The sequence below is a fragment of the Apaloderma vittatum genome, unplaced genomic scaffold (assembly GCF_000703405.1).
Source record: "Apaloderma vittatum isolate BGI_N311 unplaced genomic scaffold, ASM70340v1 scaffold284, whole genome shotgun sequence".
In the NCBI taxonomy this organism is placed as follows: Eukaryota; Metazoa; Chordata; class Aves; order Trogoniformes; family Trogonidae; genus Apaloderma; species Apaloderma vittatum.
The window spans coordinates 22752-36036 of record NW_009710749.1 but is presented as its reverse complement, the minus strand read 5'-3'; the positions used below and the strand labels follow the sequence as shown (position 1 = coordinate 36036).

Sequence of the window (13285 nt, the reverse complement as noted above, 5' to 3'; positions counted from 1 at the left end):
CAGAGGCTGCCAGCACCAGAGAACATCAAGGTTCACTGACTGGCTCTGTACTTTATCATGTATTGTCTTCATTTTATTTGTGGGGTTTTTATCGTTACTTCACTACAAATCTTCACTATTTTTTTTTCAAGTTTTGTGTTAACCCTGAAAAGTTAATAGAGTTGGGTTAAGAATTAAAAGGCTTTCAAAGTGTCTTTGTCCTGAAACAACTCTGCAGGGCATGAATAAGTAACAAATGGATTGTTTTTCAGTCAAAATAAATCAGCTGCCATGAGCTTCCCTGTGAAAAATCTAGCTGAGTTTTCACAGATACCTGTAGGTTTATATTTCTCCCCTCTTAACTTATACAAGAGTTTAGATTACCTTCAATCAGTGATCATAGGCTGAATCAACTTCTAAAATTATAGATCTTGTACTTTGTGAGGTGAAAATGCATGGGATTCTGTGTTAGAGAAGATGTATTTTGTCTGTGTTTTTAGAGTATACATTTAGCATGACATAGGACTGATTAGATTATTTCCTGAAGCTGCAATTTAGTTCTTTAGGGTCTGACTATATAATGTTTTTGAAAAATACAGTGTGCAGTAAGTTGTTGTACTGGTGTTTATGGTTGTTGATTCACAATAATTCCAGACTAGATAGAGGTAGATACTTAAAGATGAAGTCAGCCGATTGAAGATTTTGAGGAAATACTACTTGCAGTTTCATTTTTTTAAATGTTTTCCTTTCTCTTATATGTCAGTCAATGATAAATATGTGTATAAAGTTATTATTGCCATGTATGTTATAATTCCATCTTGTACAGACACAAGGTTATCATTTTTGTAATAAATATCTCCAGTATAAGTTGTACTGTGGCATAATTAACCATCACTTTTCTTTGCCAACATCTTGTTATTTCAGTATAAATCTTCTGCAAGGACCATAAGTAAACAGGTGGTCTTAAGTAGCTTTTCTTTCTCCCCAGTGTGACCTTAATTTAAGGGCTAATAGGGTTTTTTTTAAAACTTTCTTAGAAAGCACTTATTTTAGAGGTGACAGACTTTGTTTTTCCTTCTGATAATCACCAAATCTGCTCAGATTAGACTAATCTGGTCTTCCCATTTGGCTTCTTTCGCACTACATCTTACTCAGCTTTCTTGCCTCTTCTTCATCAATACAGTGTCTTATTCCCACCCAGTGGCTTACAAGGAGGTGGCTGAGCTTTGCCGAATGCTCTTTCAGAAGCTTGACCATGTATTCCACGTTGTGATTTCTTTTTAACATCTAGCAAGTGTGCAATTTTGAAGTTGAGTCTTTTCACTGGGGTGTCAAGCATTCTGTTATCTATTTCCTGTAAATCTGTTATTTTTTCATCAGCAGAAAGCATAGAGGTGTTGGGCAGTAAGTGCTGATCTCCAGCCTCCTTAGCTTTGCATGAACCCTTACCTGTCAAATTTTTAGGCTGTGTCCCACCATGTTGTTGACGACAAAGTCATTTGCTCTTGGTGCCTGCAATAGCTGCTTCCAGGACTTCCCTGTTGAGAGGCTTGCCAACAAGCTGGGAAGGCAGTGAGGCAAGTTGACAGCTGTGAGGTCAATCCCACAGTTTTGGCAGTTAGTGTGTGAAAATGTCCTATGGCAGCATTGGTGATCAGGCTGTGATATTACTCTTGAATATCTCTAAAATCTTCTGTATTATTCAACTGATAGCGATGATGTTTATTAATGGTACTGCTATGGGAAGGTAACGAGACACCTTTAGAGCCCTCTGGTAGAAGTGGCTCAGGATCTCGTGCTATTATTTCTGAAAGAGCATGGTAACAGAGAACATCAGGAGAGATCTCAGGAGAAATTAGGCAAGATAATGTGATTGCTGAAAAATTAACACAAGTCGCAGCTGTGTGATAAAAGCTTTAAAAAGTTTTTTTGAACCACGTAAAGTAAAGAGAAAAACTAAAAGCGACTCCCCAGGCAGGGCTGAAATGGCTGCATTATATCTGCTGAGGCTTAGTCCTGTAGCATTTGGCATAATTTGAAAGTTGAAGTTACTTTAAAATTTATAGTTGTTTCTAAAAAATTATTGAAAAACAACTTCAGATTCTGTTTCCTGAAAGTGCAAAAGTTCTGCTAAGTACAGTAGGTTCCCTTGTTTTCATGTGTTAATTCTGGTATTCTAAAAGCGTGCAAATGGCATTTGTCTTTGGATTTACAAAAACTCTAGATATTCAGAGTTTGAATTATTTAAACTCCCACAACACATGCACTTTTGCTTTTCAAGCTTGAGTTATAATTTAATTAAAAACTTCTGGTGCATTGCTAGCTATTTAAATATTAAAATGTTCCATGGATCACTTTCGATTATCTACTGTCATGAAATTCCTGAAGATGTCAGATTTTTAAGATTCCCAAAGTTGCACTTGGAATTGTCTGTTGATGCAAAGGGGACTGTGATAATTACATACATCCATTAGTATCAGCAGAGGAGATAAACTTTGGGGAGGCTTAATGGGCATGTCTCAGTGACAGCTAGCAAAGAACATTTGGCATGATTAAGGATGGATTTGAATGTACTTGAAAATATACTCTCATTATGGACGCCCAGTGGAAGTTGCACTACAAATGTTAAATTCCCCAGAAGAAGAGTTGTGTGGCAGGGAAGCTTTGAAATCCACTGTGGCCGTCATCCAAATTACTCTCTTCTCTTTGTGTCTTTCCGCTGTCAGATTCATTTTGTGACGCCCAACTTGGCTCCCTGCATCTTTGAAAAGAGGCAACCTGTTGGTTTCTGTGTTTCAGATTGTCCGAAGATACATCAAGGACTGGCTTGAAAGGAAGAAGCCTCCATTTGGGGCTATTAGCAGCTGCGTGCTCCTGATGATCATCTACACAACGTTCTGTGATACTTTTGCCAATCCAAATATTGATCTTGATAAATTTAGCTTGATTATCATAGTGTTCATAAGTAAGTTCAGCCTTAAAGCACCTCTTTTATCTGTGTTTCATGCGTGCTGTGAGCAGTATGTACTGGAAAGGGTGAGGCCGTGGGGACGCTGGCATGGAGCTAGAGCTTATACTTTTAATGCCTCTAGTAACCCAGATTACCAGACTTCTTAAGAGCTGCTTTTAGGGGATCAAGTAAGCATTTAGAGATAGGTGAACCCTGCTATTTAGGTGTGCCTAAGATTGCTCAGTGGTCCTCCCTTTCTGGAGGTGCACGGTATTACTTTACAAGTGTTTAAGACCGTTCTGGTTTGGCTTCTTTTTTTATTAAAAACCATAAATGCACAGATGTTGCATTCCAAAGAGAAAAGAAAGATATGAGTTTGTGCTGTTATTCAAAAGCACTGTTTTAACTTCTAAATGGCTCTTCTGACTGTATTATAAACCTAGAAAGTAGTTGGGAGTTAAAAAGTGTTGATATATTTCTGTGGATGAACATGTTTCTTGCAGAGTTTGAGCATAGGCTGCTGGGATCCTTGCCATCAGTTCAAAATACACTTTGCAGATCACTACCTGCCAGGGAAAGGCAGTGGTACACAGGCACTGTCTCCTCTCCCAGCAGGTAATTCCCATCTTGCTTCAGACTGTCCAGAGATGGGAGTTTCGATTTGCTTGGGAGAGAAGTAACTACAGTGTACTGCAGTAGAAATCACATCTCATAAACTCTTAAACTGTTAGATTTCAAGAAATCAGTGCATCACCTGCCTTCAAGTGTGTGTATGTGCACATTTCTGCCTAATAAAAATAATATATCTTCTATAAATTCAACCTTCACTAAAGTCAGTAGGAGATTTGCCGCTACCCTTTTTGGATCAGTTCTTACTCTGTTCTAATTGTGGTGGTTTTTTGGATTATGAAACACTGCTGCATGAAATTACAAATGGTACTCTGTAAGTACTTTATTCTGAAAGCAAAGAAGGAAGCCATGCTTAGATGCTTTTTGTCAAAATGGAGGAAATACTTGTTTGCTTAGGCGAAGGGCCACATCCCAGAGGTGCTTCAGTCAGTGCAGAGTTGTCAGCAAAGAAAAGGATTATGGAAATTTTCAACTCTGACTTAACATGCAGAGAAAGTCACAATGAAGTAATTTTATGTTACTGAGCTTTTTCAGTTAAAAAGGCATGTTCTTCCTTGAACAGTTGGTGTAGCATAGTTGCTTCCATTGCCTTTCTTATCCTTTCTTCTATTTCTCTGCAACTGTGCCATGTGTAATTACAGATACCACTTGCAGTGCATTACACTGAAAATCATTATATATCCATTTTCATTGCCAGTGTGCATAACTGGAGTTTCTTAGTAAGAATATTAGCATAATCATTGAAAAGGCTTGGAACATATGAGATATTTGGTTTTTTCTGAAATATTTATAAAACCAAAACCTGAGGAAGTTGTTGAGATGGATATGTACATTATATTCTAGAAAAAGTTTCTGTACTGCTATCAAGCGTGTTGCTTGGTTTTGTGCTGTGTTATACCAGGATGTGAAACTAGCGTGAGGAGTTTGAGATGAAACTGCATTTATTAGTCTGCTGATTAATATTTTTATGTAATTTTTATGCTAATATTCCAGCCACAGCAAAATGTGCACATGGGATAATTGGTAGCAACACATGCTTATTGCTTTGCAGAATCATACATATTAAGGGATTATTTTTTTGGTGCATATTAAATAAATGTACTTAGTTGCAGAAAATTGTAGTTCAGAAACAACGAATTGCTTCTTTAGTTCAGGAAGGGAGAACTGAGTGCATGCTGAGGTGACATTTATACATCCTAGGAAATGTATGTAAGAGAATGGAAAATGTCACTGGTAATAGCTAATATCCCTGCTGTTTTCCCCAGTTGTAAACTAGGGTCAAAATCAAACGTATTATCTTGGCTTGTACTACCCTGTGGGACACATTAGCCTTATTGCAGTCACAAGTTTTTCAAGAGAGAGGACCTACCCTAGATTGTGCTGCAAGTACAAGCCCTTCCCCCATAACGCACACGACACCCAGAGCAGCTTTGTGCAGGTCGGGGGGTTTCTCCTCCAGCTCGGTGGGGAGTTCCCGTGCTCTGGCACAATACTCAGTCTCTGCAGTCTCGGCAGCTACTTGGAGCACAGCAGCGAAGCTGCCTGCTTCTCCTCGCATCTCCATAGAGTGAGAAGCTTGCGGGCACCCCATGAGCCCCGTGGGTGTTGGGAGAGCTCCCCTTGGGATACTCAAAACCTGTCCACACTTAGCAAGCCGACCGAGCTTGGATGAAAGCTGCTTTGTCTGAGGTACTGCCCAGTTCAGGAGTTAGCCTTTGTCTCAGAGGGAATTAAAATGTCTATGATGATCTACTCTTAATAGTGATCATTCGTCAGGAGAGTCATATACCCAGCGTGTAAAAATATTTATTGTGGTCATGCTTCCAAATTGTAATTTCTCCTGTTAAATAGAAAGGGGCTAAATTTAAATATTTGGCAAGTAGACGATGTCTGAGAGTTTTTTGTGTCATTGACCCCATAAGCAAAACTAACACAAACAGAAGTGCAGCATGCAATAGTGAACCTCCCTGCCAATTCATCATGTCAAGAAATACTTGATTCAGAAGAGTTACCTCAGGAAGAACTTGTGTAGCTGCAATAGGAGTTGTAGCTTTCTTGGATATAATGATAGGTATTGTTCTCCCTAACAATCTTCAAAGGTTATCTGTCATTGAGTTTCTTAGGATAGACTTGATCCAGCCTAGCTTCTGTCATACAGGGGCAAAAGGCATATACACAGCAGTTGCAGAGAGTTAAGTGATGTTTACTTCTGTAGTCTAAGTCTAATTTTAACTTGTTTATCTTCCAGTATTTTCTGTTCAAATGAGCTTCATGTTTTTGACTTTCCTCTTCTCTACAAGGTAATTGAATGTGCTGAATCAGATGCTTTAACTCTTTGTTTTATGTACTGTCTTTGACCTGGGTGATACAGTTTATCCAAATGTGTAAGGGCAGATTTTTGAATAGGGGTGACCTCAGTTGCATATTTCATATTGTCTGTACTGCATTTTCTCTCTTCAGAGCTTCAAAGGCTAAGAGAGCAGGACCTGAATTCTGTCCTTTCTTGTGTGTTAATTACAGAGTTGTTAAATCTCAATCAATCACTGCTATACCTCATCCACTGAAAAAAATGGATTTGCACAGATGTCACTGAAGGTATAATTTGCCCTGCAGACATGCTGATGACATATGAGGGAGAGAACTCAGATTGACTTTTTACATTTCAAGATACATTTGCTGGGCTGGCAATTCACTCTTCTCTGTATATGTCAAATTTACTAGGTTTGTGGGATGATTCTTTAAATACGACTGTACTGAAATAATGTTTGGTAGAGCTATCTTTTTCTTTTAAAATATTGACCAGGAAAAACAGTTGTACATTGACTTTTCAAAAGGTAGTACTGTGAGAACAGTGTTAGCCAATGCCTTAGTGCATCACCGAAGCTTGTCCTCTCACTGAGACTTACTGGAGTGTTTTTCTTAGCAGCACTCTGCTGAGTGGGAAGTGCCACAATACAGCATCTCCAGACATATGCTTTGTATCAACGATACAATATCCAACACAATCACAAAGAAGAGTACGATATCTTAGAGCTACTTATGCTTTTGTAGTGCCACAAGAAAATTTTTCTCTGACAAGATCATACCCTCACCTTAGAAGGCATTTTTAAATAACTTGAACTGTTAGACCTAACCTAGGAGGGAAATATGTCTCAACTGTAAAATCTAAAATGCAGTAAGTAGTAGCCAGATCAGACACTATGGTAAATATTTAGAATTTCATAAAATGATTCCTAATTTTGGTCAAAGGACGATCCATTGGCCAGTCATATACCTGTCTTTGTGTGTCATTTTTCCCCCCTTCCTGGTCTTAATGCCCAGTGTGTAAACCCTTAGATGCACTTTTTTTTCTGGTATGAAAGATAACTCCGTGTTCTAAGCAGTGCTCATAGCATAGACCTTATTTTCTGCCTAAATTGAGCACTTTGTTAACATTACATCCTAGGAAAAAAAACCCTAGGTAATTCTCTTTATTTACAGAGTCAAGCCAGCCGCTGCTGTGATATAGCATGTTTGCAAAAATAACCTTGGTTGGAATAAAGTTGTGTCCTACATACCATGTGTTCAGAATTCCTCTCCTTCACATGGGAGCATATTCATTAGAGAGTTCACCACAACTGCGAAACAATTCTGCTTTTTTAAGAAAATCAAACACTACTGTTCAGTTGTGGGTAGAATTATTTCTGTCACTAGACCTGATCAAAGTGATGTGAACGTGCATATGGTTCCTCAAAGTAGTATATTTGATCGATGATGTTTTAAGAAGACTTTCGCTATCAGAGAATATTAAAACTCTTTCTTTTCTAGGAATAACTCTGGTTTCACGCCGGCAGACACAGTGGCTATTGTTTTCTGTTCCACACACAAATCCCTCACCCTGGGTAAGTCAGGAGGATAAGCTTTTGAGCAAAATAACAGTAACATTCATACCTTGCTGTGCTGGGGGGAAAAAAAAAAAAAAGTTGTTTGTTGCTGGCTTTTCTGCTTAAAAGGTTTTGGTTGTATTGTGACAAGTAATGCTACCAGTGTGATACTAATAGTAGGATAATGTTATTGCACAGATAATATAAATGCTTCTTACAGGGCAGACAATAGTCTTCTCAGCTGAGATTTTAGTGGTTGTACAGTAAGGTCGTTATATATGGAAGCCTGTGTTTTTTCTTTCTGTTATCTGTTTCTGTTGTCTGATATTGATAAAATTTCAGACTTGTTACTGAAAAGTTTTATCTGTCCAGTCTCACAGTAAACTCATACATCTAAAAGCTGGGATCAGCAAGTGAAGATCAAAGCATGTGTATTCCGGGATCACAAATAGGCAATACTGACTTTTGCTTAACATGCGCAGAATGTATGTGTTTAAGTTGCAGATATTTTGGATAGTTTTATTTGTTAGAATTCATTTATCAAAACATCATTGGGAGATTTGTCACTTATGACTCCTTAGTGATAATGGAAATTCACAAAATACTGCTAAGTCAGTTATGCTTAGAGCCACTTGCTACTGCTTCGTCCATTATGTTCAGTCAGTGGAACGACTAGTACTTGAATATTTTCATGCTGTTTCTCAAAATATGAAAACACGTGTTTGATAAAGCATATGTGACTGAATATATGTCTTTTTGAGACTGTATCTGTCAAAGAGAAACACAGCTAGTGTCAAGAAGAAAGGTGAGAATTCAGTCTGAAGCAGGGGAAGAACAAGTAGGGACTTCAGTGAGATGCCTTCCAAGTCAGTTTGAAATAGAGAAACTCATCTCAGGGTCTTTGCTTCAGCCAGGCCTGTGCTGCAGAACTGTTAGCAAGTGCCCTTGAAAGTCTGTGGGAAGTAAAGGAGTTCCTGGAAGACAAGGAAAAGGCAAACTTAATGCCTCTTTTTCACAGTGGAAATGAGGAGGGGACGAGGAAATACAGATCAGTGAGTTTAACTTCATTTTGTAGAAAACCACTGAAACAAATAATTAAATTATTGTAGCAGTATGGGAAGAAAAAGGAAATTACTAACAGCCACGTAGATTTGTCAAATGCATATCTTAGCACCAGACTAACCTAATTCCCTCTCACGCAAGGTCCTGTGGATTGCAGAGAAGTAGCAAAAGTTGTGTGGCTTGAGACCATTATGGCTTTTGTCATTTGCATGATGGTTTGGGCACCACAATAAAAGAATTATGTGGACCAACTGGAAAGAAATCAGAGAAGAGTGCCATGAATGGTCATAGGTCTTAAAAATGTGACCCTGGAGGAAGTATGAAACAGTTGGGATTGTTGAGACAAGACAGCCTGAAAATATAGTAGCGATTTTCAAATGCATAAAAGGTTGATGCAAAGAAGGAAAAGCTAACTCTTTCACAGTGCACTTTGAAAAGGAAAAGACTTTGTTACAGTGATGAAGATTTAAGCTAACAATTGGGGAAACCTGTCTCATGTAAAACAGCTTAGCTTCAGAATATGTTGCCTGTTGATGTCTTGAATCTCCTGTCGTTGCAGACAAGCCTCGGATAAGAATTAGCTAGAGTTGATCCTGCCTTGGAGCAGAACATAGATTAAATGATGTTAGGTCTTTTTCAGCCAAATGTTCTATGAAACCAAAGCTTCAACTAATAAATGAGCTTGTATTCAGGACAGTCACTCTTGTAATCATAGAAAGCAACCACACATGTAAGTCAGTACACATGACTGCACTTGCTGTTGGGAGGTGTTTATGAACTTAGGACACAACCGTGATACTACGGAAGAGAAGCTGGTTGTATTTAACAGGACAAATGTCTAAGTCTCCCCTCTGCAGTGAAAATAGTTTTATATACACTCTATTGAATACATTTGTAGCTTGCCATGACACCAAAAAAATAAGTACAAAGACTTTTTTTAATATTTAAGTCCTATAGGAGCTTGCCATCACCCAGAGAAAAAAAGAGGACTCTTCATTTCTTTTATTCTACCAAGCATCCTCATGCACACTTTCTTGACCTATACCCTATGTACACAGTTGAGTTGATTCACTTTTCTTCTGCTACTAGACTCTTCTTTTTATATTTTATTTTATTTTATTTTTATTTTTATTTTATTGAGATTCCTAGCTTGTTTCACCTCTTGGCTCGCATTGTCCAATTTCTTCCTTGTTAGCACAGCCCAATGAGTCAGGCTTTGTATTTTGCAGCTTTCTTTACCCCCAGTGCACTGGCAAAAATAGTTTGGCCACCTTGACTTCAAGGACTTCTCCCCAGTCAAGCTTCTCCCCAGTGATACATACTTTTACCCTGCTAATACAGTTGTGCTGTGGTTAAGTGTGGAAGTTGAAATGAGACGGGTAGATGGTAGAACGCAGTGTTGTAGGACTATTTCTCGGCTACATGACTGTTCCGTTTGTCACCTTCAGGACAGACTGTGTTACCTTCATCCTTAAAGAGCTGGTGTCTCATGGAAAGCAAATGTGCCTCCTAGGTGGCTAGTCAACAAAAGTATTTTGTTCTTAGGCTTTGCACTACTTTTTCTTACTGCTCTGGGCCTCCTTTGACATTGCTGGGTGGCTGGGACCTGCACTTCCCTTGCTGAATTCCATCTCTGGGGCTCAGCTTTGTCAAGGTTTCCAGGTGTGTCTTGCGTGGGGCCAGCAGCAGCATGTCCTGAACTGAGCACAACCTCTAATGGGGAGATGCTTTTTTTGGCAGTCTTTGGGAAACTCGAGGCCCCCGCTGCTCTCCTGTGCACTCCTACACAGTGTGTGCGCTACGTAGGCATCCCTGCTGTGTACCAATTTCAAGCCTCCTGGTTTTGAGACCACTGATACTCTGTTCAATAGTACCAGATTCAGATAAGACAGAGCTGTGTAAACACATATTTCTGTGTGAATAGGGAGGATTGGGTTTTATAAAGCTGTAGTGCCGTGAGGAGTGCCCCTGAGCCAATGATGTAAATGGGAATGTGAGCCAGAGTAGCTAGCATTTATTTCTTCACTGAAGGTGGAAACAGAGTAGGTCTAATTTGTTTTTAAGAACCACTCATTTCTGAATGACAGTCCACAGCACAGTTTTGTCTTCACAGAAGCAAGAACAGACCTAAGCATTTTGGCCCTTAATCTTTTGTTGTTCTGTCATATTTGTACTTGTCCAGAGGTGTTTGCTATATAAACCATGCAATGAGAAACCTTCTGTTCTCTTGTAGCAAAGATAGTTTTTTCCCTCTCCCTCTGTCATTACAGTGCCTGAAAGCACAAACACAGCTCAGGGTCTGGTTTCATATCTGTTGTGGAGCTCTGCTTTGTTTGTCTTCAAGATTCCAGTGGTAGTGTTTAAATGACCCCCCAACACTTGTTCTTTCGCTTTGAAACTGATTTCTCTCAGCTTGGCAGGTGAAACTCCAAATAGGTATGTCTGGCCCGTTCCCTGGGGAGATTAGAATGGCACCAACTAAAGTGGGAGAAGAGCTGACAGCTTTAAAGCTTTAGAAGTGGTAATAGGAGAGGCATGAGAAGACTTTTATAAGTCACTTTCTCCCACACCATATTATGAAACCAACTAATTCCCATGCAGTGCATGCTCATGAGGCCAACTGCCACTTCCACTGTTGAATCCATGAATAAGCGCTTGCTCTGCACGGAGATGAGTGCTGTTCCCATATGCTGGGTTTTATTTTGTAGACAGAACAGTTGACACACTTTTTGTCTCCAAGATCAGAGTGCAGGGCATGTTTGTGTAAGGACAAATTACACAGGGTAGGTGCCTTTGTGTTTCTTAGTTAAGAACACAAGCTGATATTTCTGCACAGAAGTGAGTGCTTTGGCAGTTGTGTTGGTTTTTTTTAATACAGTGCATTGCATATGCAGAAAAACTAATGTTTATTTGTAATTCACTTAATGAGTGAAACAGGATATACACTTACAAGGAGTGAAGATAAATACAGTATTCACAATGCCCTCTGGCATATTCACCGACACTTTGTTCTCTTCTCCCTACTCACATATATGCTCTGTACATGTGAGCGCACACATATGCAGACATTTGATGCATGGCTTTTATTAGTGCATTTGCCATTGATTGATTAGTACTTAGTATTAGTACTTCTTCTATTGATTGATTGCAGATGAAGTGACTATTTGACCTTTAATTATGAGCCTTGCTATTGAAAATGACATTGAGCTATGGCTTCACATAATCCATCTGGAAAGCCCGACATGATGCCATTCCCTGGAGTTCATTCAGTGAGAAGAGGCCTCAAGGAAGTGCAAAGCTATCAGTGTGGCTTATCTGAAAAATACCGTGGATGTTGCTTGCACTTACACAAAAGTTTTAGCCAAGTACAGAATGTTTGGGTTGGTTTTTTTTTTTGCGGAGAGGGAAATGCTAGCTAGAAGTTACAAGTCCCAAAGTAAAATGAAGGACTGTAAAAAAATGTTTTCACTTGTGTTCTTTTTATTTACTACGTAAAATTATTGTACCAGAAAAAAAATGGAGTACTGCTACCTATTTCAGCTGCCACAAGTGAAGTGTTAGTACTGTAGCTATGATGATCAGCGCATTGATAGAAAACCAAAACAACGAAAATAACTCCATCTTATAATAAAATTAGGGTATTGTTTGTGATGCAGAGTGCATTTTTATCTCATTTGGATTTATCAGTGTAGCAGTTCTTTCACCATGGGATTTTTTAAAGTAATGCAATCAGAGTTTCTGGGCTACAAAATAATTTTCAGGAAATAATAGAGTTTGTTTTGTAAATAAAAGCCAAAGTGCTAACCTCCTTTTGTATTGTTTTAATTTTATTCAAATTTATTTTTAAATACTCAGATTCTTACTGCACGAGTATGGAACTGGTAGTCTGTATCTGAAGAGTTCTTAAAAACATGCTGTAAGGCACAAGCGGATTCACAGACAACTCAGTTGTCTGTGAGTGGATCATCTAGGCTATGGATTAATCAGCCCATACCTTCCCCTGAGCTGCCCAGCTGCACAATGTGACAGAGCGCATCGTGCTCACATATAGCTACAGTCTGCTCACAGCTATCTATAGTTTTCTCATATTTCTTACAGATACCTCCTTACAAAATTTTTCAGAGGTAAATAATATATTTGCACAACCTAAACCACTGCTGTTTAATATTCGGTGGATTTTTTCGATTAGTCTGTGTTTTTCCCTATACCTGACTCTGTGAAATGCTGTATTAATCAAATGCAGACTTTTCTTATTGTGTGGTGATAATCACTTTTCTACTTTAGATGGAAAATGCCAAAAATGTTCTAACTTGTGTTAAGGTAAAGGGTAGATAATTTTGATTTTTAAAAGGAGGCATCTGATAATAATTCTGTAATAGAAAGCAAGACGATAGAATTGTGTGCATTGCCCTAAGCAAGTATTCAGGCTATAGTCTGTGGTATTTTTGAAATGTGGTGGTTTTTCTCAGCTCCTGACAGAGAATTTTCCTCTCAGGCAATTGTTCATCAAGGTATTAACTGTGACTAGCTATAAATGTATGAATAATTCCTCTTGACTTCTACCTAAAGATGTAGAAAATAATCCTGGTTAATTGCTCTGTGAAAGATTTCAAGAGTAAGGCTTTTCATTATGTCTTTTTTACTTCCAAAATTTTCCCGAGTGTTGAACAGGAAACATTACTGTTAGCATCATGTCATACTTAGTGTATTAGAATTTGAACTGGAGTATTTTCTTACCTGTTACAGACTTGAAAACGATCTGGTTGCTCCTCTGCCTAGAATCGATGGATGCTGACCCTTG

At 38.7% G+C, this 13285-nt stretch overlaps 1 protein-coding gene across 1 annotated transcript in view; it reads left to right on the top strand.

The window, feature by feature from the left end:
• The window catches only part of SLC10A7 (solute carrier family 10, member 7), a 142290-nt gene that overhangs the window by 113391 nt on the left and 15614 nt on the right, over positions 1–13285 (top strand). Inside the window, exons 8-10 of the mRNA XM_009867366.1 lie at positions 2779–2944; positions 5808–5859; positions 7367–7440. Of these exons, the coding sequence (XP_009865668.1) occupies positions 2779–2944; positions 5808–5859; positions 7367–7440 (292 nt within the window). The remainder of the gene's footprint in view (positions 1–2778; positions 2945–5807; positions 5860–7366; positions 7441–13285) is intronic.